The sequence below is a fragment of the Catharus ustulatus genome, chromosome 24, assembly GCF_009819885.2.
Source record: "Catharus ustulatus isolate bCatUst1 chromosome 24, bCatUst1.pri.v2, whole genome shotgun sequence".
Lineage (NCBI taxonomy): Eukaryota > Metazoa > Chordata > Aves > Passeriformes > Turdidae > Catharus > Catharus ustulatus.
Window position 1 is genome coordinate 644,513 of NC_046244.1, and position 24,919 is coordinate 669,431.

A 24,919-nucleotide genomic window follows, 5' to 3' on the forward strand; every position below is an offset into this window, starting at 1 on the left:
TGGTTTCCCTGAGAAAAGAAATGGAAAAGTTAAGTGGTTTAATGGCAAGAAGGTTTGTAAGAAGGGTATGAAATATTTAAGATAAGAGAAAGATAAACTTGTCTCATTTTTCTAATATGATGTGGAGAGGAATATAAAAATTCAATCAAGCAGCAAATTTCAGACTGACAGGGTTATTTTAGTACGTGGCACATCTCCCTCCCTCCAGCCTCCGAGTTAAAATTCCAGCAGAATTTTTTCGAAGGCTGCTCATGTAATGGAGAATGAGAGTCTCCGGGGTTATGTCAGACAAAATTATTTTTAGCGCTGTTCTGAGCCCTCGTGCCTCGGGGAAGAAATGAGCCACTGAAGCAGGATGACGTGTCCCCACTGGGCAAGCTTTAATAACATTATATTCTCTGAATTTCTGCCTCTCCTTGGAGCATCTAATGGTCCCGAGTCCATGGATTAGATTGACTCCCTCTGTGATCTAATATGCAAATCCTCTTCCGCTGTAATTATTGTTTATAAAAGGGTTATTGGGTCTGAATTCTTTGTATCTGGAAGTTGGAGGTTGAGGCTGAGCCTGGAAATAGTGTTTGCTGGTTCATAGAGAATCCTAAAATGGTTTGAGCTGGAAGGGATCTTTAAGATCGTCTTGTTCCACCCTGGGCCGTGGGGTACATGGGGTGGGACAGGGACATGAACATTGCCGTCTATCCAGGTTATTCCCAAGCAGTTGACCAAAATACTTGCCATGTGGTCTTTTTGGAGTACACATCTTTTCAGGGAAGATGCCTGAGAGCACAATAATATTTCTTTCCTGTACGTGAGAGTGCCAGGAGGGATTTTGAGGCATTGTCAGACCTGTGCATTCTTCCTGTATTTCTCCACTCTTTCTACACAGCTCCTGAGCTGGTCCAACATTGCATTACACTTAATTGAATCTCTACCACTCCAACTGGATCTTAGTGACATTTTACCCATATTCCACTTCCCTGCCTGTCTCCTCTGAGGGCTTTGGAGGGGAATATTGGTAGGAAGACTCTTAAATTTGTGTGAGTAGTGGGCAGCAGCACAGAAACAGAGTCAGATACGAGAGGGAAGAATGCCTGTAGACAAGCAGAAACTCTGGAATTTTGCTTTGCTAGTAAGATAATAATTTCCTTGGTGACTTTGCTCCATGCGCTCACCTGTCCTTCTTTGTGTGCCATTCCCAGCAGTGACTCCAGCAGCAGCTCGAGCGACGAGTCCCCGGCGCGCTCGGTGCAGTCGACAGCTGTCCCCGCGCCTGCGTCCCAGCTGCTCCCATCGCTGGAGAAGGATGAGCCCCGGAAGAGTTTTGGGATCAAGGTGCAAAATCTTCCAGTGCGCTCAACAGGTAAATTCACCTGGGAAAGGAGAACGGGAAAAACAGGGTGGGACTGGTGGAATAACTTGCACCGAGTCTTTGACACATGGCAGCTGTGTGCTGCCTCTGAGGACGAGATTCTCTCCCTGCTACTGCCTCAGTTCTGTGTGACAGTGGGAAAATTGCTTAATTAGTGACCATCTGTGAGAAACCCTGCTGGTCCCAGCTCCAAGTACTGGGCATTTCCAGCTGGTGGAACTGGTGCTTCCAACAGTAACGTGGGCTTTCCCAGGGAAAAAATGGACGCATCTCCATTTTTAGCTTAAAACTTTGATTGTTTTTTCTCACTCTACTTCAATTTGGTTTTTAATCCAAAAAGTTGAGAGTTTTCTGTTGCAGTTTGAGTGCTTTAAACCCCTGAGTGTATTTGTAAAGGCAGTGCATATTGCATGGAAAATAACCTAGGAAACTATGTGCTGAGGAATGCCCAGGATTGCTCCCTGTTCCCTGCGCTGAGCACAGGAGAGATCGCATAGGAAAAATCAGCATGGAATCAGTTGTGAAACAGTTTTAACAAAATTCATGGATGATGAAGCACTGGCTGAGCTAAAATAATCTGTTAATCTTGTGAGCAGAGTACTTCATGTGTTGGTATCTTCCTATAGATTTAATGCCTGTCATATTCCTGAAAGGACACAATGCTGAATTCAGTATTCCACAAATCCCAAACAGGATTGTGTGGACCTCAATCAGGTTCTGCAAAATCTGATGAGTCTGCCTGGTTGTATTTCTGAATTGACTGAACTGAATGCTGTGTGACTCCAGCCTCCATTCCAGAAATCTCATCCCAGCTGTGCTCAGTATTCCTGGGGATTTTTAATCAAGTGTCCCTGTTATTTCTTCACCTGCAACTGGGTGGATGTCTCTTACAAGCAAAAACCATTCAATGCCAGCTATAGCCATGTAAAACCTCATGTATGTAGTTTCTTGGGTTTAAAAGTGAAAGATCAGCCAGAAACTTTGGACATTGGCAAAATTAACATCCCAAATTATAAAGGGTACTCCTCTGAGCACTGAGTTAAAGGATGAAGTCACATTTCAGAAAGACAGTCAGAGTTCTTCATGTCTTGTATGGTGTTACTGAGTTGCTAGAAATTGTGTTTCTGTGGTATTAATGTTTATTTATTGGTTTAGATACAAGCCTTAAAGATGGACTTTTCCACGAATTCAAGAAGTATGGGAAGGTGACGTCAGTGCAGATCCATGGTGCGTCCGAGGAACGCTATGGCCTCGTGTTCTTCCGGCAGCAGGAGGACCAGGAGAAAGCACTAAATGCCTCCAAAGGAAAGCTTTTCTTTGGCATGCAGATTGAAGTCACAGCCTGGATAGGACCAGGTAAGGTCCATGCCCTTCTCCCATGGCACTGCTCTGTGTGTGTTCAGGAACTGTTGTAAAGAGGCAGAATAGAAGTAGGAAACATACTTTAAAGGAACTGGGAAAATGCCACAATAAACTCCAGAGCAAAAAGAGTGGATGCTCTTAGATCAATTAATGAGAGTTCAGTCTTAAGCCTCAGAGAAGGAAAGCTACCATCCTCCCAAGCAGTGGGATCTGCTGGAAGGAACGATCTCATCCGCCACTCTCAGTGGAGCAGCTACCGGTGGGTGGTGTGAGCACAGCACTGAGTCCTCCTGGCCTCATTTTGTCTCCTTCTAATTAAAACACTAATGAGTGCTGCGTTTTGAGGCTGTGGCAGCACAGCCCACGTGACCAACCAGTGAGAGCTGCAGCCCTGAGCACATAGTGAAGTTCTCAGACTGCACTTCAATGGCTTCTTCAAAAATTGATTCCTGAAAAACAAACTCCTGCTATGTGCTCTTCCCGAAACATAGGGAAGCCTTACTGGAATTCATGCACTCAAGAATTGATATTTGGTAAGAGTAAATTTCCAGAGAAGCAGTTGAAAGATGCAGCTCCCTTTCACCTGAGTATGCTCAGATTCCTCCATGGAATATAGAGATTCCCAGTCCCACATAAATAACAAGTCATGTTGCAGTACTGGATGTTTTTCTCAAAGACGGTGGTTACTCTTGTTCAGATCAAGAAGGAGACCTGAATAAACCAACATGAACCAAATCTCCAGTCATTACAAATTTCCTGCTCTGTTTTATCCTAGAAACTGAAAGTGAGAATGAATTTCGTCCTTTGGATGAAAGGATAGATGAGTTTCACCCAAAGGCAACGAGAACTCTGTTCATTGGCAACCTGGAGAAAACAACCACCTACCACGACCTTCGCAACATCTTCCAGCGCTTTGGGGGAATAGTGGTATGTGAATCGTGTCCTGTGTGGGGTGGCACTGCCCCCCTTTCTGTGCAGACCTGTGAAATGCTGTAAGTGGTGCTAAATCTATCAACGACAGATAATTCAGTCTTTCTGTAATAATCTGAGTCATTCATCTTGGTGGAATATACCTGAAAGCTTTCCTTTGTATTCACAGTCCAGCATATGAATGTTGAGGGGTACCTCAGCAGGAGAAAAAACCCTGGGAGTGTTCGTAACAAATGTCTGTCCTGCTGTTTTCTCCTGGTAATTCTCTCCTGGTAACTCCAAAGCTGACTGGGTATTTGGAATGTGAATGTGCCAGATGATGTTCTCATGTTGACTCCTGCAGCTGTTTGAATCTGAGTTTCCTGTTGATTCCTGGAACAAAGGGCTTGGTCTCGGTGCATGTGGAAGCAGCCCTGTGCCCAGGCAGAGGGGATTGGAGCAGATGGATCAGTGATGGCACGTGAGGGATTTGGGTTTTCAGCTGAGGAGGAGTATCCAGATGAGCCAGAGTACCCCCCTCTCCTTTACTCATAACTTTCTATCAATTCACATCAATGTTGTATTTAAGGGAAATTTTCCATGAAAGTCGTGCAACTATCCAATTTAATTAATTTTTACAATGACATGGAGTAACAGGACAAGCCTTAAGCTGAAGGAGGGTGGAGTTAGGAAGAGATATTGGGAAGGAATTCTTCCTTGGGAGCGTGGGGAGGCCTTGGCAGAGGTTCGCAGGGACCTCATGGTTCGTGGCTGCCTCATCCCTGAAGGTGTCCAAGACCAGGTTGGACAGGGCTTGGAGCACCCTGGGATGGTGGAAGGTGTTCCTGCCCATGACAGGGTAGAACTGGATGAGGAGCCTTCCAACCCAAACCATTCTGGGATTCATTCTGTGATTCCTATTGAGTCTGGTTCATGTTCTCCCTGTCAGATGTGGGTGCTTGTGAACGTACTGTGCCTCCTTCACTCTGCTCTGACATATTTCTGCCACTGCTGAGGAATCAGTCACACATACCAGGAACCCCATCCCCGCTATCCCCCCCAAAAAAGAGAATGTTTCTTCCATGTATAATGTGAGCAAATATAAAATCCTCATTTTATGATGTCTGGCAACCCTTGTGTATCCAGACCCTGCCGTATCCTTGACATCAGTACTGATTTATGAATTCATACCATGTCTGTGCTTGAACCCTTCTCTTGAAAAGATGCTTATCAGTGGTGGTGTAAATTGGCTTTTGTGTGCTATGGTGCTCCCTGTCAGCATTATTAATGGCTCAGAATTGGGAGGCAGTGCTGTCTCGCCATTTCCAGGAAAACTTGCAAGCTCAGGTGCAGAAGGGACCAGCTTTATAACCTTTCTGAGGGGCAATGAGCACAATAACGATATTTTATTTCCCTGTCACAAGGAATTGCTTGCCCAGGGTGAGTGGTCAAGTATAATTTGCCATGGTTGCAGTTGTGCTACTTCAGACCCATGGAAGTGTACTTTTCTACTAATATTCCACTTAAAACATTAGGCTAGGGTTGTAGGAGTCTAATAGTTGTGTAAATATCCCTGTTTACTTCTGTTTTCTCAAATAAAGACCTTTTAGGTGAGACCATATCAAAGTGTTGCCTTGTCCCTAAATTTATTAACCATGAAATTAGCCTATCCTGGATATTGGAACATTTGTGCTCATATCCATGTGTAGTTCACAAAGGCAACTCCTGCTACTGCAACAAATAAAGCCAAACCCTCCACCTCCTGTTTTCAGCTTGGAATGAATCATAATATCATGAGTCGGTTCAGAGGCTTTGGGTACATTTCCAGTGCTAGTACTGAGCTTGTTTGTTAACCGAATGTCAGCTCCTGGCTTGCTGGGTTTTTTCAAATCTATTAAAGTCAGCCCTTATTTGGCTTTGTGAGCCTCTGGGTGTACTTGTAAATGGACCCGTGGTGGCTTGGTTTTAAAGAGCAACAGCAACCAAAGTTGAGCATCTTTTTTGCCTTTGCCATGAGTCAGATTCGTTCAAGAGATGAGTCCAACATCACTTTGTATTTCTAGGAACAGGATGGATCATGGTTATTTGGAAAAGAAACCCTACTTGGCTCACAGATGAGGATTGGAGCAGGTTGTTTTCTCTTGAGCCTTTGTGAGCAAAAATTAATCTGTATTTCTTTGATCCTGAATTGTCTCTTCTTGATATAATATTAACAGCCTAAAGCTGGTGTTTGTTGATCAGGTCAGGCTTAGTTCTGCAGGCTTGGATTTTAAATCTGTGGGATAAAGAGCTTTCCCTGCTCAGTAAGGATTTGGTTTTGAGATGCAACAGAACAGCAAAGTTTTAACTGTCTACTATTGTTTAAATCCTCTCTCTGAAGAAAATATTAATTAAAAAACTTGCTGTGCCACGTGTCCCTGAAAAAAACAAGTCCTCTTAGATGCAACTGAGTGCTGACTGTGGGTTGTTGTGTTTTGTGCTTGTCTCCAGGACATTGACATTAAGAAGGTGAACGGTGTCCCTCAGTACGCGTTCCTACAGTACTGTGACATCGCCAGCGTGTGCAAAGCTATTAAGAAGATGGATGGGGAATATCTTGGAAATAACCGGCTCAAGGTAAAGAAAACCTCCCCTGAGCTGTATCCTTCTTGTGCCTCCATCGCCTCATCGTGGGATGTTTCGCAGCAGGGTAGATTATGGAAGTAAGATGGTTTTTAATGTGACATAGTATCAGAGCGTGATGTTTTCAGCCACCACCTGGTTGGGATTAATCAGCATTTTTGTTGGCTCTGTCCACATGCAGTCCTGGGATTGAGCACTCAGGGAAGGGACTGACATTCCTTGGCTTGGAGGGGCACGTCTGGTGAGGCTGTGCTGGGAATGCATCCCACTCCCCCTGACAAACAGGGCCTGTCAGGCCCCAGAGCTGTCAACCTGCCACTTCTCAGACATTCAAACTGTACAAGAACCCAATGTTGTCAAACACTGTAGTTATTTAAACAAGCAGAATTATTTTCATTAATTGCTCTTTGATTTTTGTCTTGCACCTGCACCAGATGCTAATTTTAGAAAATCTGTACAAACAGCAGCTTTCTCCAAATAAGTCTTTCATTAGGCAGGCTCTGTTCAGTGAGTTTAACCCTTGTGCACTGTACTGATGGAAGTTTTGCCCTTTTGTGTCCAGCTGGGTTTTGGGAAGAGCATGCCTACAAACTGCGTGTGGTTAGATGGGCTTTCCACAAACGTTACGGATCAGTATCTGACCCGACATTTCTGCCGATACGGGCCTGTGGTGAAGGTAGGTGGGAGGCTTTGGCATGTGCTTCCAAGTCCTTACTGTCTTCCTCTCTTCCCATCCTGTCCTTTCAACCCCACTGTCCAGGGCTTTATAGCTTAGGTAGAAAAAATTCTCTCTGGGGTGGAATTTGGCCAACAGGGCTCTGTCAACATAGACAGCAACCAAAAAGAAGTATTTTGAGTGAGCCGAGATGCTGAGTATTGGACACCATTTGTTGCTCTTGTGCAGTACAGTCTCTCCCGAGCAAAACCTTAAATGTTAGTTGGAAGAACAGCACTCTAATTGCGTAATTACGCATACTTGCTAATTACATAATTAGACATAACAATTTTTTTTTCATCAGACTGAGAAAAAAAAGATTTTTTAGAAGCAGTCAGGGCAGTCTCTGTGCCAAAAGTACATAGAAGAAGAGAGAAAGTCAACAATGGTGCAACACGCCCATGTCACGCAGGGGGAGCCTCTCCCATGCAAGTGATTTATTATGTGCCTAAACTTCAGTATGGGAGTTGTCCTGTGTGTTTTTGTTAGACATGGATGTGCTTAAAATTAAGCAACGTGTGTAAATCTTTGCAGGATCAGAGTCTGGCCTCCCCAAAGGATTTTTGTGGGTTTGTGTTGCAGCTTAGATGTACTTTATTGTAGCTGTTGTTGCTTGAATAATACATTTATACTGCTGAAGGAAGGCAGTATTTGGAAATTGGGCGTTTAACAACTGATGAGTGGTACTGCAGACTGGTAACAAAAGCTGGTTCCACTTTGAGATTCCCTTTACCTTTTTTCCCCCCTAAAACACATTGGAAATTCTAAAAACCCCAAACCTTAACAAAGAAATAATACAAAACTCAGTCAACAAATAAAAAATATTCAAAGTAAAATACAGAAAAACAAAATAAAGGCATAATATACCTCAAGCCACAATATCCACAATTCAAAGCAGTCCCGTGTCCTTTTATTGTCTCTTCATTCCAATATGCCTCATCAGAAAAGCCTGGAAATTCAACTTGCTAAAAATTATTTCCTTACTGGTATCCTCATGACTTAGGAATTTGTTGGGACTGACATTAAGTCCTGTGGATGAGGCTCTTATTTGGTTTTTGTTTTGTTTTTTTGTTTTTTACAGGTGGTGTTTGACCGCTTAAAAGGCATGGCCCTGGTTCTCTACAATGAGATTGAATATGCACAAGCAGCTGTAAAAGAGACCAAGGGGAGGAAAATCGGTGGGAATAAAATTAAGGTGTGCAGAATGACCTCCAAAGCAAAAACAGGCAAAAAAGGAGGAACAAATTGTGTTTAGGCCTTCCCCTTTAAATACTGGCTGTGCAAATTGCCATGCTCAAGGAATACTTGGCGGGACACACACATCCCACATATCAAAGGCTTAAATTACATTTTTATACTCGGCTTATCAAGATGTCAGGGAATCCTGAACTGTTACTTACAAAGCCTTTTCCAGTATTCTGCCGTTTGTTTCACTGAACTTGTCTCTCTGAGCTCCTGAGTGTTGGTGTCCATGTCACAGCCTTGTTTACCCCAATCCAAGGGAAACTTTTGTCTATTTTCGTGTTAAAAAAGGGAAATCTGAAGGTGTGAGTTCCTCCAGGAAAACACATGGCTGCATCAAGCTGCCCCATGCTGATTGATGTCCAGCCTCTGGGGTACAGTCATTTCAACAGGCAGTCATGGAACCATGGAATGGTTTGAGTTGGAAAAGACCTTAAAGATCGTTTCGTCCTTCCTTGCAACAGATTTTAAACAATAATTGAAAACACTACTTTAAAAAATACACAGAAAATACTTTTCTTCCTGGAGCAGCACTTAACGTTTACAGGGATATCTTGGATTTGGGTGAATGTGGTGATATCTGTTCTGACTGTCCTATCAGTCCCACTAAGTGGGGACATGAGGTGTTAGCCAACCCTTTGAATTATCTTCCTCCTCCTTTCTCCTCTCCTAAAGAGCGGGCAGTGATGTCAGGCGTGATCTCAGCAGCTTCCCACCTCACCCAGGGTGGGAGTTGGATATTCTGTAGTTTCTGAGCATGGTGTTGGATATCAGTCACCTTCCTATTCAGGAAAGCATGTGGTCCCTTAAAAGTTTCACATCTTGTATGGATCTTGTTGCTTAATGACTTTGGAATAAGCAACACCCCCGATGTGGGCCTGTGCTGCATTGCTGTGGTTACACACAGGACTGGGCTGACTTAAAAAATAACAGGAACTAGAATGTTAAAAATATTCCACTATGTGATCTATTCTATAATATTCCATAATGAAATCTGTTCTAATCCTTAGTTTTTTTCACTATACCATTAGCTTTTTAGTACTAGAAAACACCAATTCTTGGAGTAGCTGGAACAGGGAGCTACAGTTCAGGAAGCTGGGTTCTTTCCCTGCTCTATAACCCTAAGCAAACACCATGAAGTCCAGAATGGACTCATTCCTCTGTAGCACTGAGATAAAAGGGACTTTGGAACTGTCCTGTCATTAAAAACATCAATACCAGGATAATAATGTGTACTTTTCCTGCTGCTTTGCCCAACAGTAGCCTCTGGGATGGCAGCTACAACAGCATGGTAAGGAGGTAGTTACACAGCTCCACTGAGAAAGATCTCTATTCCTGGGCATGTGCAGGACCAGAACTGGGAAGTGTTTGACATTTTTTATTAAATTTTATCCCCATTTTCAGTTTTGCTCCACCTTGAGCAGAGAGGGAAATGGTGGCAGAGTGAAATGTTTCTGTGATTGAATGTGATTTCCCCTTTCTTTTTCAGGTGGACTTTGCAAATCGGGAGAGTCAGCTGGCGTTTTATCATTCCATGGAGAAAACAGGTCAAGATATCAGAGACTTCTACGAAATGCTGGCAGAAAGAAGGCATGTATCAATTTTATTTACCAACTATTTTATTTATCAGCTTAATTCAATTTTTTGTTTTCCAGTGTCACCTTACACAATCCTTTTACAATCACTGTCCTCCTCATCATACAACCACGCTTTCTTCAGGCCGTAATTCTTAAACAAGTTTTTTTCCTCTCAACTTTGTCCTAATTGTTGAAGTTTCATTAAAAACACCTCTGATTTTTTTTTTTTTACCTCTTCACTATTTTAAAAATTAAATTTAGGTGGTCAAACTTAAGGTGTGTAGGTTAGAGCAGTCAGGATCTCACACATCCGAGGCGTAGCCAATTCCTGGAATTCCTGCTGAGGTGGAGGTTTCAGTTGACTTCGTGATCCAGATTTAAGTATCTGGTTTCTCTGATGGGTCACCAGGACACAGTTGGGAGTCATTCATCACATCTTAGGAATGCAAAGAGCAGCTTATCTGTAACAGAGAAATGTGTGTGTTGGTGGGTGTACATAAAGTCTGATAAACTGCTACTCAGCCCTTGAGCAGAGAGTAAAATCTGATCCTCCACCTCCGTCTTTCCAACAGTTTTGTTTGTAACATGAGAAAATAATACAATTTGAGTAAGGATGTGTTTTTATTTTGAATAAAACTGTGTCCTGTGTGGCTGGTCCTTGGCAGCAGCTGGCAGCACATGCTGCACAACCACTTATTTATCCCTGAAAACCTGACACAGAAACACTCCACATTTTGGGCTTCTTTACCTTCACTGATGGAAAAAACACCCATGTTTTATTCCCTTCAGAGCCCGGCTCATTGTGAGGGCTCTGCCCACCCAGGGGTCAGCCCAGCATGACGCCAGCTGTACCTGGGGTCTGGATAAACCCAGTGTTTTTTTGCAATAAAATAGATTGGTCTGACATCATGCAAAATGAGATTTAAAGCAAACAGGGTTTGGAAATTGGTAATCAGGATTTACATAACGGAAATACAAGTGTGCCTTCCCCAGGCCTTGCCAGATGTTGTGATGTGTCAGCAATAAGCATTTCCTCAGATTCAGGCAAGAGAAGGGCATTTTTGGATGTTTTTAGCACACTGGACTCAGGTGGCCTTGTATTTTTCATGAAGTAATCCTGAACAGGACCCTGATTTCTGGTGTTTGGGCACATGTTAGTCTGGTTTTTCCTTCTGTCACTCTGCTCACATAGTCATTAGGAGATCTATAGGGATAATGGATCATGGAGCAGTGGAGCAAGCTCTGCAGTGATTCCCATAATTCTGCAGCTTCTGGTGTCCCTCCAGGCTCCTCCTTGCAGAGGTGCTGAGATATGCACAAACCATCTTCTCTCGAGGTAGTAGTTGGAACCAGTCTAAATAGGACCCAAACTGAAAAAACAAACAAAAACTTTGATCAATATTTTTAACTTCACAGCTACTTTTCACGGCATCCCACTTCATTTGTCAGGATGAGGTTTTCGTCTTCCATGTTTTGTCTCCTTTTTGTCCCTTAAAAAGGCGGAGGTTGCCAGCTTTTAACATAAAACATAAACTGTGAAGCCAAATAAACCTATGAGGAATCCCAGAATCATTTAGTTGGAAAAGACCTCTGAGGTCATTGGGTCCAGCCTGTGACTGATCCCCCCTCCTTGTCAGCCAGCCTAGAGCACTGAGTGCCACATCCAGGCCTTCCTTGGGATGAGGACTCCAAACCTCCCTGGACAGTCCCTTCCATTTCCTGACCATCTTTTCCATAGAGAAATTCCTCATGATGTCTGTCCTGGGCCTACTCTGGCACAGCTTGAAGCCATTTCCTCTTGTCCCGTCACTTCTTCCCTGGAAGCAGAGCCCAACTCCACCTTAGTACAGAGTATGCAAAACACTCTGTAATGATGGGGAATTGAACTCCAGCTTTATTCCACATCTCTGCCATGTTCAGTCTTACAAATGACTTATTTTTACTGCTTGGAGGTATTTAAATAGCAACATTAATTGCTTGACTTACTTTGCTGAATGAATTCACCTGATCTTATAAACAAACAAATATTTATTAACTTGGTTTTACTGTAAACAGACAATGCCAGCAAGTCATATGCAGTGGAAGAGCTAATTTGGGAATTAAGAGATCACTTGCATGACTTAGTATTTTTAAAGAAATCTTACCATCACTTTGCTGCTTAGTAAGGGAGAGATTCCATGAACTTTGATTTGACTCATGTTTTTAGAGTCAAATGAAGGTCTCAGGTTCTGGATAAGGGGGTGTCTTCACCCTTGTGTGGGTGCACAGGTGTTGCGTTGGTTTTACTTTCATGCAAGGTATGAATTTGACAAAAACAAAGGAGTGAGGGTGGTGAAAAAATGCTTGGAAGAGCTGTTACGATATTACCCATTAAGTATATTTGGTATTTGATAAGTCAACAAAAGTATGTGTCCACTGCTCACAGATTCCGTGCTAAAACCTCTGTGCACAACTGCCTTGATGCATGCAGGAAAAAACATCAGAAAATTATTCCTTTATGTAGCAAAATACTGTGGTAACAGAGTACATTGGTTGAGAAGTAGAACTAGAATCTGTTTATTCTTATGTTTAGCAGAGACGAGCGAAGAGGATCCTACGAATACGCCCCTGACCGTACTTACTATGAGACTGTTCGGACCCCAGGAACATATCCCGAAGATCCTCGGCGGGAATACCCAGCTCGGGGCAGAGAGTTCTATGCTGAGTGGGATCCCTACCAAGGGGACTACTATGACCCACGATACTACGACGACCCTCGCGAGTACCGGGATTACCGGGGAGATCCCTACGAGCAGGACATCAGAGAGTACAGCTACAGGCAACGGGAGAGGGAGAGGGAGAGGGAACGGTTCGAATCTGATCGGGACAGAGACCACGAGCGGAGACCGATTGAGCGGAGCCAGAGCCCGACGCATTCCCGGCGCCCGCAGAGCCCTGGAGCGTCCCCCTCACAGTCAGAACGGCTGCAGAGCGACTCAGAGAGGAGGATTTACAGCAGGTCCTCAGATCGCAGTGGTAGCTGCAGCTCACTGTCCCCTCCGCGATATGACAAGCTTGACAAAGCCCGCGTGGAACGATACACAAAAAATGAGAAAGTGGAGAAGGAACGCGTTTTCGAGCAGGAGAGGGTGGACAAGGAGAAGCGCTTGGTGAGGAAAGAAAAGCTGGAAAAAATAGAAAAGGAGAAAACAGATAAACAGAAACGAAAAGCGAAAATCCATTCGCCCAGCTCTCAGTCCTCGGAAACAGATCAGGAGAATGAGAGAGAGCCCAGCCCAGAAAAACTGAAGGGCAACAGTAAACAAAACAAAGAGAGGGGTGACAAAGAAGGGACAGCAAAGAACCGCCTGGAACTGATGCCCTGTGTTGTGTTGACCCGTGTGAAGGAAAAGGAGGGGAAGGTGATTGATCAACCTGCGCTGGAGAAACTGAGGGCAAAACTGGATAATGACACTCTGAAATCCCCACTGCTTGAACAGAAAACCCAGACATCCCAGGCTGAGCAAACCAAGTCTGAGCAGTCTAAACTAGAACCTGTCAGAACTAAGGTACAGAAGGAGAAAGCCCTTGCCAGTCACATTGAAGTGGTGGATAAGGAGGGAAAAATGAAACCCAAAAAGCACTTGAAGACAGAGCAAACTTCTGAGGGAGCCAACACAGTTGATTTAGACAAGTTGGAGGCTCGTAAAAGGCGTTTTGCCGATGCAAATCCAAAACCCGACAGGCAAAAACTGGATGTAAAACGGAGCAGCCAAGATGAGGAGGATGCACGCACAGTTTTGAAAAAGCAGATTGATGCAACAGCGTCGTCTAGAGAAGCACCAGTGTTAAGAGAAGGAGAACTGGAAAGAAAACCCCTAAGGAAGGAAATGCTTAAAAGGGAATCTAAAAAACTCAAACTGGAAAGACTTATTCCTGTTACTAGTCCCAAAGAAATTCAGGACACTCTTAATGTTGGTGGGGTTGGCATGCGTCCCAGCCTGGATCTGCAGGCAAGGCTCATGGAGGCACCCGATGAACCTGTGGAAATTCAGGAACTTCCTCCTAAAAAACCAAACCTGGCAAAACCCCAGCATAAACAGGTGCAGCTGCTGGACGAGCAGGGAACGGAGAGAGAGGATGCAAGGAAGAACTACTCCAGCCTTCCTGAAGAAACACCAGACCATAAACTTGGCCAAGAGAAACCTGCCTCGGCTGACATGGAGGAGAAAATCAGCATCGACATTGACCACACACAGAGCTACCGGAAACAAATGGAGCAAAGTCGCAGGTTGAAACAGCAGCTGGAAATGGAGATAGCAAAGTCAGAGAAGTTTGGCAGTCCAAAGAAAGATGTGGATGAATATGAAAAGCGGAGTCTGGTTCACGAGGTGGGAAAACCTCCACAAGACGTCACCGATGACTCTCCACCAAGTAAAAGGAAAAAGACTGACCAGTTTGACTTTGAAATTAGCACTAAGAGAGAAAGGAACTATAGAAGTTCTCGTCAGGTGAGTGAGGACTCTGAAAGGATGTCCTGTTCTCCAAGCATCAGGCACTTCCCGTTCCACGAGGATGATGACACACTCGATTCTCCAAGGATAATTCCATTGAAGGAAACCAAAGAATCACCTAAAATAGAAGAAAAGAGTCTTTCATACTCCAACATGACTGTGAGGGAGGACTCACTGAAATTCAATCCTTGTGATTCCAGCAGAAGGGAGCAGATGGCAGAAATGGCTAAAATAAAACTCTCTGTGCTGAGCTCTGAGGAAGACTCGAGTAGATGGGAAACCCAAGTGAAGCAAGAGCCTGGGAGAGTCGATATTAGCTTTCCAAGCAGCATTGTGAAAAGAGACAGCATACGGAAACGGTCCGTCCGAGACCTGGAACCTGGGGAGGTGCCTTCGGATTCGGATGACGATGGCGAAAACAAGCCCCATTCCCCAAAAGCCTCATCCTTGTTAGAGAGTTCCAGGTTGTCTTTTTTATTAAGGGACAGAGAAGAAAAGTTCCGTGAAAGAGAGGAAAGACTTCAGTCTAGTTCCTTAGAAAGAAACAAATTCTACTCTTTTGCATTGGACAAGACAATCACACCTGACACAAAGGCCTTGCTTGAAAGGGCTAAATCCCTCTCTTCCTCCAGAGAGGAAAACTGGTCCTTTCTAGACTGGGATTCAAGATTTGCTAGTTTCAGAAACAATAAAGACAAAGAGAAGGTTGACTCGGCTCCAAGACCTATTCCATCCTGGTATATGAAAAAGAAAAAAATCAGAACTGATTCTGAAGGTGGGAAACTGGATGATAAAAAAGAAGATCATAAAGAGGAGGAACAAGAGCGGCAGGAGCTGTTTGCTTCTCGCTTTTTGCACAGTTCAATCTTTGAACAAGACTCCAAACGCCTGCAGCATTTAGAAAGGAAGGATGATGATCTGGACTTCATCTCTGGAAGGTTGTATGGGAGACAGTCCTCCTCTGATGGGACGAACAGCACAGCTGATCTGGTGCAAGAACCAGTTGTTCTCTTCCACAGTAGGTTTGTTGAGCTGACACGAATGCAGCAGAAAGAAAAGGAGAAAGATCAGAAACCAAAAGAGGTGGAGAAACAGGAAGATAAAGAAAATCGACCGAAAACACCAGAAATGGTTCCTGATAGTAAAGAAACAGAACATAAACCTTCCTCAATTGTTGGTCCCTCTTCAGTCACCGTCCTCCCACAGGAACCAGCTCCTATTGCTCCTGAGAAAATAGTGAGTGAAAAAGTCCTGATGGAACCAGCTTCTGTCAAAGAAGAGAAACCTTCTGAACCTGCTGCTGCTGCAGAGGAACAAAAACCTTTCCCTGAACTTGCTGCACCTATCAAAATGGAACCTCCTGAGCAAATGGAACCTCCGCCAGTTGTAGAAGCAAGTAAAGAAATTGTTGCTACAACCCTAGCACCAGAGGAAGATGCTGTGGCAGCAGAGCATCCTTCATACTTGGATACCAAACCTCCCACTCCTGGAGCCTCGTTTTCCGATGCAGACATCAGCGTAGATCCAGAACCTGAGGCTGCCCAGTTGCTTCAGCCTCTGCCCAAGCTAGTTCAGAAATCAGATGAGGCTGCAGAACCTAAAGAGGAAAATCCTCCACCCTCTGCCAACACTGATGCTGCTGTGAGTCAAAAGGTGGAGGTGGCTGCTGAGGTCCTGCCACCCGTTTCCGACAATGATATGGAAGTGGAACCTCCAGTTATTGTAAAAGATAAAAAATCCTACAAAAGTAAACGGTCCAAGACTCCTGTGCAGTCGACTGCAGCTAATGTCACGGAAAAGCCTGTCACAAGGAAGAGTGAAAGAATTGACCGTGAAAAACTGAAAAGGTCGAGCTCTCCTCGTGGGGAGACCCAGAAGCTTTCTGAATTGAAATTGGAGGCAGAAAAGGTTTCAAGGAATGCTGCTAAATCCCCAAGTTCTGCTGCAGAGCCAGAAAATGTGGAGCTGAGCTTGCCAATAGGCCGGACCAGGCGCAGAAATGTGAGGTCGGTCTATGCTACCACAGGGGACAATGAAGGCCCATCTCCAGTGAAGGACTCCATGGAGGTCACTAGATCCACCAGGAAGAGAGTGGAAAAGGAACCACAGGAAACAGTGACAACTGTTCCCACAACCCCAAGGCGGGGAAGACCTCCCAAAACCCGCCGTAAGCCGGAGGAGGACGTCTCTCCAATAAAGACTGAACCGGTACAACAAGAGGTGGATGAGGCTGAAAGTAAAGATACTGTGGAAACTCCTAAACCTGCAGAGGGTTGGAGGTCTCCTAGATCCCAGAAGCTCGCACACACTCACTCATCAGCTACCAGCCAACAGGGGAAGAAAGGGAAGAATGAACCAAAAGCTGATACAGCTGCTGAATCTGAAGATGCTGCTGAAAGAAGCGGTCAGGAATCAAGCATCAGTGACAACAGCAATAAAGCAAAGACCACTGAGAAAGAGCTGGCAACAAGTGAGCAGAAACGTGATCGGAAGGAACTTGATGTGGAGAAAAATCAGTTAGAAATCCCCACAGTTGAGATCATTGAGAAGAAGCCGGTGCCAGAAAAGGTTACGAAATCCAAAAGGGGAAGGTACAAAAATACCAAAACTGTCGTTGACAAGGCATCTGTGTGTCTCAAAAATGTAGAAATACGCCTCAATGTCGATGAAGTCAAGGGCGCCTTGCGGCCCCCTGAAGAAGAGGCAGAGCTGGTGGTGTCAGCACCCAAGATAAAGAGCCCTCCAAAAGAGGACGTCCTGCCAACCCACTTCTCTAAGAATGAGGTAGACGATTCATTCGCAGAAATGGAAAAGGAGGTGACACGGGAGCCCAAGCAATCACCTGAAGCTGCCCAGTTAGCAAAGCAGATTGAGCTCGAGCAGGCAGTGGAGAACATTGCAAAACTCACTGAAACTCCTCCGACAATTGCTGCTTACAAAGAACCAACGACAGATGTGGCTGAAGTCCGTCAGGAGGAGGAGGCAGATAAACCTGCACACCAGGCCAGTGAAACAGAGCTGGCAGCAGCCATTGGCTCAATCATCAATGATATTTCTGGGGAGACAGAAAGCTTCCCTGCACCCCCAACATATCCTGCTGAATCTGAGGCTGAAATCCCCACAGAGCCCTTGGTGTTGCAATCCCCTCGGGAGGAGATGGAGCCTGAGACAGATCAGGCAGTGAACAATATCCTAGAAACCGAGGCTGCTGTCGAGCCTGTGGTGCAACCAGTGCCCGGCTCTGTCCCATTGGCATTGGAGACTGAGAGCAAGGAGTCCGAAGTCAGCTTCAGCGAATCTTCCAACTCTGCGCAGGAGGCTGAGACCTTGCAGGAGGCTGAAGTTGCTCGGAAGGAAAAGGGCCGCCAGAAAACCACGCGGCAGAGACGCAAGAAGAGCATGAGCAGGAAGAGCGATGCAACTGAAGTCAACACCTTTGAACCAGAGAGGATGCAGAGCAAATCACCCCCTGCCAATGAAGTAAAGACAAAACCTGAAGAAACCTCCAAGGAGGAAAAGCAAATCAAACCCACAGCATCCATGGAACCAAGTGCTTCTGATGTCACCAAGGCTGTGGCTGCTGATGTTGTGGCTGCACATGAGGCTGTCCCTGAGAACAGCACCTCTCCAAAGGTGCCCGCTCCACCTCCTCTGGACCTGGGTGCCCCGCCAGTACCCCTTGATGAGGGGAGTCAGAGCGGGTTCAAGATCCGTTCGCCCCTGGAGAACACTCCCATCACGCCACCGAGTGCCCCAAATGCAGCCCTTCCTGCTGTCCCCACAGCAGTGGCCAAGCTGCCCACTCCGGTGCCCACCGCCATCGTCCCCCTTCATTCTGGTACTGCCAAGGTGCCAGAGTGGATGGTCAGGCATGAGGAGCCCCGTGCCCGTTCCACACCCCCACCTGCTCTCCCACCGGACACAAAGGCGTCAGATATTGACACAAACTCCAGCACACTGAGGAAGATACTCATGGAACCCAAATATGTCTCAGCGACAAGCATAACCTCCACGCACGTGACGACGACGCACGCGGAGCCAGTGAGTGCACCATGTCTGGAGGAGGCACCTCTCCACTCAGCCGTGGAGGCCATCAAGCCGGTTTCCGAGGAGAAGCCGGCCATTCCTGTCACCAGCGCCCTGGAGCCACCGGTGGCTGAAGCGCCAGTGTACAGCGAGAAGGAAAAGATCAACACCGTGATTGCACCCAAAGCCACTTCTGTCATCAGCAGGATGCCACACAGTGTGGATCTGGAGGAGGCTCCAAGGATCACATTGGTGAAACAAGCTCCCCAAACCCAGACCTGCCTCGTCAATGCTCCTTCGCCAAAATTTAAGCAGAGGTCAAGTACAAATGATAACAACAGGTTTCATCCAGGGTCAATGTCTATTATCGAGGAGAGGCCTGTGGAGACTGGATCCAGTCCAGGGCTGCGGGTGAACACCTCAGAAGGTGTGGTGCTCCTGAGTTATTCAGGGCAGAAGACAGAAGGCCCTCAGCGAATCAGTGCCAAGATCAGTCAGATTCCCCCAGCCAGCGCTGTGGACATCGAGTTCCAGCAGTCTGTATCAAAGTCGCAGATTAAACAGGAGCCCATCACGCCATCCCAGCCAGCACCAAAAGGCTCCCAGACCTCGACGGGCTATGGGACTGTTTCCACCCATTCTTCGTTGGTACTCGGAACACAGCCCTACAACACCTCACCCGTCATCTCCTCCGTCAAACAGGAGCGCACCGCACTGGACAAGCCTGACTCGTCCCACCTTGCTGTCCAGAGCCCGGCGTCTCAGCCCGGCAAGGTCCTGACACAGACCGTAAACACTCCCCCCGTGCTGGTCCATAACCAGATGGTTGTGAACAAAAAACTGTCTGACCCAGCTGCTCTGAAAGTGGAGACCAAGACTCTGCAACCCTCCAGCCTGAGTCCTGGAGTTAGCCCTCACCACCCTTCCCTCTCTGGGAAGATGCACTCGGAAGCAAACCACGTCAGCTCGGGCCCCAGCACCCCGACTGACCGGGCCATTTCCCACCTGGGGGTCAGCAAACAGGAGCCGCACTCACCGCGTACCAGCGGGCACTCACCGTCGCCGTTCCCCCGGACCTGTCATCCTGGCAGTACCTCATCTCCAGCTTTGTCCAGCAGCACCCCGGTCATGCTGGCGCCGGGAATTCCCGTTCCTCAGTACATATCCAGCATGCATCCCGAGCAATCTGTTATCATGCCCCCCCACAGCGTAACACAGACTGTGTCCCTGGGCCATCTGTCCCAAGGTGAAGTGAGGATGAACACCCCTCCTCTCTCCGGCATTCCCTACGGCATCCGCCCAGAAGCGCTCCACTCCCCCCGAGCTGCTCTGCAACCCCAGATGGAGATCAAACCTCAGCGGTCCAGCACACCCCAGCCAGCACCCATCCGAGACATCGTCATGCCCCCACTGTCCTCCCAGCATCCCCCCGAGGAGGAGCTGCACTTTCACCATACTGCGGTGTGCCGCGGGCCCGCCCCGGTGCAGTCGGACGTGCTGGTGATGCAGCCTGACTACCGCATGCACCCCAGCAGCCTGCGGCTGGACCAGTACAACGTCCCACGGGACGTCAGGATGATCATGCACCCGCACATGGCCACCGTGGGCGAGCACCACTCAGAAACGCGACAGTCCCGGACTCCCGAAGGGGCCATCAAAACTCCTCCAGTCAGTAAGACCCCGCAGCCCGGGAAAGAGACTCCCAAATCCTCAGAAGGCAAAATGGCCCATTCTCCCCACAGTGAGCCCCGGCTGCTCAGCGTGCCCTCGGGCAGCCAGCTGCCTGGGCTGCCCCTGACACAGCCTGTGGTGGTCCCACATGGAGTGCAGATCATGCATCCCGCTGGGAGCTCCTTCCACGATTATCGCTCTGTGTACAGTGACATGAGGAATTACCACACGGCACAGCTTGGGCATCCACAGTTCCCGGGTGCCTCGCCCATCGGGCTGCCCTCCCGAAGCATGACCCCGTCTCAGGTGAGAAAGAAAACCCTTTATCTATCTCCCTGGAATCTGGAGGGTTTTGAGCTGTTTCTTGTGGGAAGTGGGGTTGAAATGCTGCTTAGCATCAGAGGAAGCCAAAACTACCCATTTCCTGAACTCCTCTGGGACTCCACCAGGAGGGGTGAAGTTGCTGTGAGTCTCTGGATGTGGAGGTGTTGGTGGTATGTGGTTTAGGCATCCTTGGATGGATAGTGAGGCTAAGGATGGACTTGAGGCAGGATCCAGGGAGTGGGGTTGCAGCTCAGGTGGGCTTGGAAGTGGAGGACTTTCCCAGGTGCCACCTCATCAGGCCTGGTGCTGTGACACAGATGTCTTCACCATGAATCTGATGGTGTCCTATCAGCCTTGTAATGGAGTTGAATACACCCTCAGCCTAAACATTTTTCCTTTTCCCCCCTGCCTGCTCCCCAGGGTCTACCGGAGGGCGAGCACTCACACCCCAGCCAGCCAGTCCGAAGCAAGACCCCTCAGATCCCGCAGGATCCCAAGGGCCCAGCGGCAGCAGGGCCAGAACAGAGTCACCATCCCCCTGTGAGCAGGCACACGGCACAGATGGACCCCCACGTCCACCTCCAGAGGGCACAAGGGGACACGAGCCAGACTTCCTACCCCTCGCCTGTTGCCGTCTCCATGAAGCAGGAGCTTCCGTCGCCACACCAGCCGCAGGCGGTTCCCAAGCAATCCATGTTTATCCCCACGACCTCGGGGCTGCCCCTTGGCCGCCCGGAGCCCCAGTCCACGCTCAAGCAGGAACCATCCCCTCACCCTGTGTCCCAGAGACCAGTGGACATGGTCCAGCTCCTGACAGTGAGTGTCGTGCTCCTGATCCAGGGGGAAATCACCTGGTTCTTGTCTCAGCCATAGCACCAAATCTGGCCTTTCTTGTATCAAAAACTTCAGATGCAGAAAAGGCATTGTTTGTTTTTTGGATTGTTTTGTCTCTGATGGATTTTAGCCATGTTTACTGTTCCAAGTCACTTTTGCAAGTCAGCATTTTCCTGGGAAGTGTTTCCTTGTGGGCAGAGGAGAGTGGTGGTGTATTTCATTTAGATAAAAAGGGAAAACCACTCTCATAAGTGGAGAAAATCAGGAAGAGGAGGGCGGCAGTGAGGAACAGGTACCAACAAGGAGCTGAGAGTTGTTTTCAGCCAAATACCAAATACCTCCCATATAACCTTGAGCCATTCTTCTCCTGTTGTTATTTCTCAAGTTTGTCCATTTCTAAAAGGGAAAACAACATTCAGGAGCAGCCTTGTGCTGAGTGGGTGGCAGAGGGATTGGGATGATGGGATCCACCCAGGCAGGCTGGCCAGCTGGAAGAAAAAGGACTGAATTCCTGTTTTAGCATGATATAACACAGACCTGGCCTTTAGAGGAGTGATCTGGTGTTACATCTCTACTGAACCTTTAAACCTCCAGTGGAGGTATTGATGGCAACCAAGCAGATCAGCCGGGATTTCAGATCCCACTCTCATTGCTTTGTGTGTAATACTCTTCTCCTTTCTTCCCAGAAATACCCCATTGTCTGGCAGGGTCTCCTGGCTCTCAAGAACGACACGGCAGCTGTGCAGCTGCACTTCGTGTCTGGGAACAACGTGCTGGCGCACCGGTCCCTGCCAGCGCCCGAGGGAGGGCCCCCGCTGCGGATCGCGCAGCGCATGCGACTCGAGGCCTCCCAGCTGGAGGGGGTTGCACGGAGAATGATGGTGAGGCCTGGGGTGGGGCCGGGAGGGAGTTGGGGAATCCCTGTGCTCAGAACCGGGCTGGTCTCACCAGCTGTGGTGCTGAACAGTGCTCCCAGAAACCTGGGCTTCTGTTGTGTGGGCTTCCAGGGAATGGTCCTGGCCCCGAAGCTGCAAGAGTCCAGGGAGTGTTTGGACACCGCTCTCAGGGATCCACAGGGAGGGATTGTTGGGAACCTGTGCATGGCCTGGAGTTTGGCCTGGAGTTGGACTCAGTCTTCCCTGTGGATTCCTTCCAGTCCAGGAGATCCCTATGATTCTATTTTGGGATCCCGGTATTGACACTGATTCCTTCAACTCAGAGAGTGTAACATGGATTGCAGGTGATGAGCAATAGCTCTTACACTGCATTTGTGGAAAAGGCAATGAGCTGGGAAACCTTTAAGTCACCCTCAGCTCTGGGAAAACTCCTGCTGGCTTCAGTGTGTCTGCGTAACGTGGGGAGTTCAGGTGGCAGTGAAAATCCATTTTTAGTCCTTTCCACTGTGGCCATGCTCTCAGCAAGTGTTGGAATCATAGAATCCCAGACTGGTTTGGGTTGGAGGGGCCTTAAAGCCCATCCAACCCCCTGCCATGGGCAGGTACATCTTCCACTATCCTTGATTCCTCCAGGCGTTGTCCAGCCTGGCCTTGGACACTTTGGGGATGGGGCAGCTACAACTTCTCTGGGGTACACATTGTAACGTCAAGGAGTTTAAAGTTAGGATTTTCCCCCAGGATAGTGGATTTATGGCTGGGAAACACCCATTCATCCAGCATTTCCCTGACCATGTCCTTTCCTTGCAGGTGGAGAGCGATTACTGCCTGCTGCTGGCCCTGCCCTGCGGCCGGGACCAGGAGGACGTGGTCAGTCAGACGGAGTCGCTCAAGGCCGCGTTCATCAGTTACCTGCAGGCCAAGCAGGCTGCAGGCATCATCAACGTCCCCAACCCCGGCTCCAACCAGGTATGGGCACGGCAGGGCCACAGGGATACCACACCAGTCCCTAGTGACATGAGTGGCTCAGGCTTCTGCTGGAGCTGCCTGGGGTTATTGGTCAAAGAAGCACCACATTTCCATCTCCTGTCAAACACATGGATGGGCTCCATAAATTATTGATGGGATCAATATAATCATTGATGAATCAATAAAAATGACCCCAAAACCAAAAAAAACCCCAAATGTTTGTTTGGTGTGTTCCCAGTTCATCATCTTGGGCTGAAAAGCACCTAAATGCATTTCCCAGCTCTTTATCTCTGAAATTTCTCCTTGTTTCTTCCCCATATCCTGATTTTTGCACGACAGCTGGTGTTTCCTTGCAGAATGCCTTTGGTGCTGGTTTTATTTATTCCAGGTGTGTTGCTGCACTGAACACAATTCAGCATGTGTGTAATTTAATTCTGGATGTAAAGAGCCCAGAATGAGCTGCCAGTGCTCGGAGCAACCACTGAAATGATAATTAATGGGAATTTTTCTGCCTTTCCCAGCAAAATCAGCCAGCTCCTATACCTGTGGTGTGGAAAACTCCCCACCTGGGAAACAAAACCCATGGCTTCTTTTTTATACAAGATTTAGGATCCTTTAAGGGCCCAGAACATCACCGAAATGTCCAATTTTTAAACATTTGTAGGCATGGGCTGTCTCTGATCCGTGGTTTTTCCCTCCCTGCAGCCTGCCTACGTTCTGCAGATCTTCCCACCCTGCGAATTCTCGGAAAGCCACCTTTCCCGCCTGGCCCCAGACCTCCTCTCCAGCATCTCCAACATCTCTCCTCACCTGATGATTGTCATTGCGTCGGTATGAGCTGTTTACCAGTTACTGACTTTTTATTATTTTAATTTTAATTTTTTAAAAATTTTTCCAAGGCCCTGCAGCAAAAAAACAACTACAACAACAAAAAAAATCCCACAAGAAAACACACAAAAAATTAATTTTAAAATAAAACTAATTCAAAAGAAGGAGAGAAGGTCATGAAACAAGAAAAGTGCTGCCAGAAACCAGCCTCCTGCCCGACTGGCCTCGATCAAACCTTGGATGTTTACATGTTGCTTAGCTTATGGACAACTGATGCACTCAGCAGGTGGACTGGGCTTGGGCTCCTGTGCCTCCTTTTTGGGGAAAAAAACAAACAAAAAAGAAAAAAAAAAGGAAAAAAAAAAAGATAAAAGGATGGCTTATTTTTTTTAACAAAAAAAAAAGGAAAAAAATAAAAAAGAACCTGAACTGCCTTTGCACTAAATTAGTGACTCGGACTTTGCACAGTTGGAGACGCTGTGACGTTCTGGATGTCTTGACACACATTGACCGCGCCGTGGACGTTCCGCAGGGACTCTGCTGAGATTTGTGGGTCAAGGAGCATTTCACAGTCATTTTTTATTTTATTGGTTGTTTCGTTGGCTTTTTTTGTTTTTGGTTTTGTTTTTTTTCCTTTTGGCGTTGTTTATTTTTTGGGGGGGGGTTATTTTTTCCAGATGTGAACCTTCCTCTTCCTGCACCTGCCCCTGCTGCAGCCGTCTTCTCTTCATCTGGGATGTACAGTTTACAGTGTAAAACAAGAGAATACAAAACAAACAACAAAACAAAAGGGAGAGCTTTTTTCCTTCCTGGTGGGATATGCAGAACTCAGTGGGTGTGTGTATATATAAATATATATATAATATATATAAATATATATAATACTGACTTTAAAAAAAATCAAATCCCCACAACATACATTTTTTTTTAATCTGTGCCAAAAATGTGTTTTCAGAGAAAAAAAATCTTATTTTCATACTCAGACTTTGTATTGTCACTCATTTGTAAGTGCGCTTCATTTAAACATCCCCTTGTCTCATCAGCTGTGGAAGTGTTATACACTTGTACAAAGACTCTGCCCCGGC

At 46.9% G+C, this 24,919-nt stretch overlaps 1 protein-coding gene across 5 annotated transcripts in view; it reads left to right on the top strand.

Moving 5' to 3' along the window:
* The window catches only part of SPEN (spen family transcriptional repressor), a 66,163-nt gene extending 41,462 nt beyond the window's left edge, over positions 1-24,701 (top strand). For 2 of the 5 annotated variants that reach the window (XM_033079589.1, XM_033079593.2), the window contains exons 4-15: positions 1,200-1,360; positions 2,525-2,725; positions 3,507-3,658; positions 6,131-6,256; positions 6,825-6,938; positions 8,059-8,172; positions 9,709-9,809; positions 12,369-20,292; positions 20,731-21,126; positions 21,831-22,025; positions 22,848-23,006; positions 23,712-24,701. In XM_033079589.1, coding sequence (XP_032935480.1) covers positions 1,200-1,360; positions 2,525-2,725; positions 3,507-3,658; positions 6,131-6,256; positions 6,825-6,938; positions 8,059-8,172; positions 9,709-9,809; positions 12,369-20,292; positions 20,731-21,126; positions 21,831-22,025; positions 22,848-23,006; positions 23,712-23,843 — 9,775 coding nt within the window. In that variant the 3' untranslated portion in view covers positions 23,844-24,701. The remainder of the gene's footprint in view (positions 1-1,199; positions 1,361-2,524; positions 2,726-3,506; positions 3,659-6,130; positions 6,257-6,824; positions 6,939-8,058; positions 8,173-9,708; positions 9,810-12,368; positions 20,293-20,730; positions 21,127-21,830; positions 22,026-22,847; positions 23,007-23,711) is intronic. The other 3 variants (XM_033079590.1, XM_033079591.1, XM_033079592.1) reach the window with 3 other exon arrangements.
* Positions 24,702-24,919: the final 218 nt, after the last annotated feature.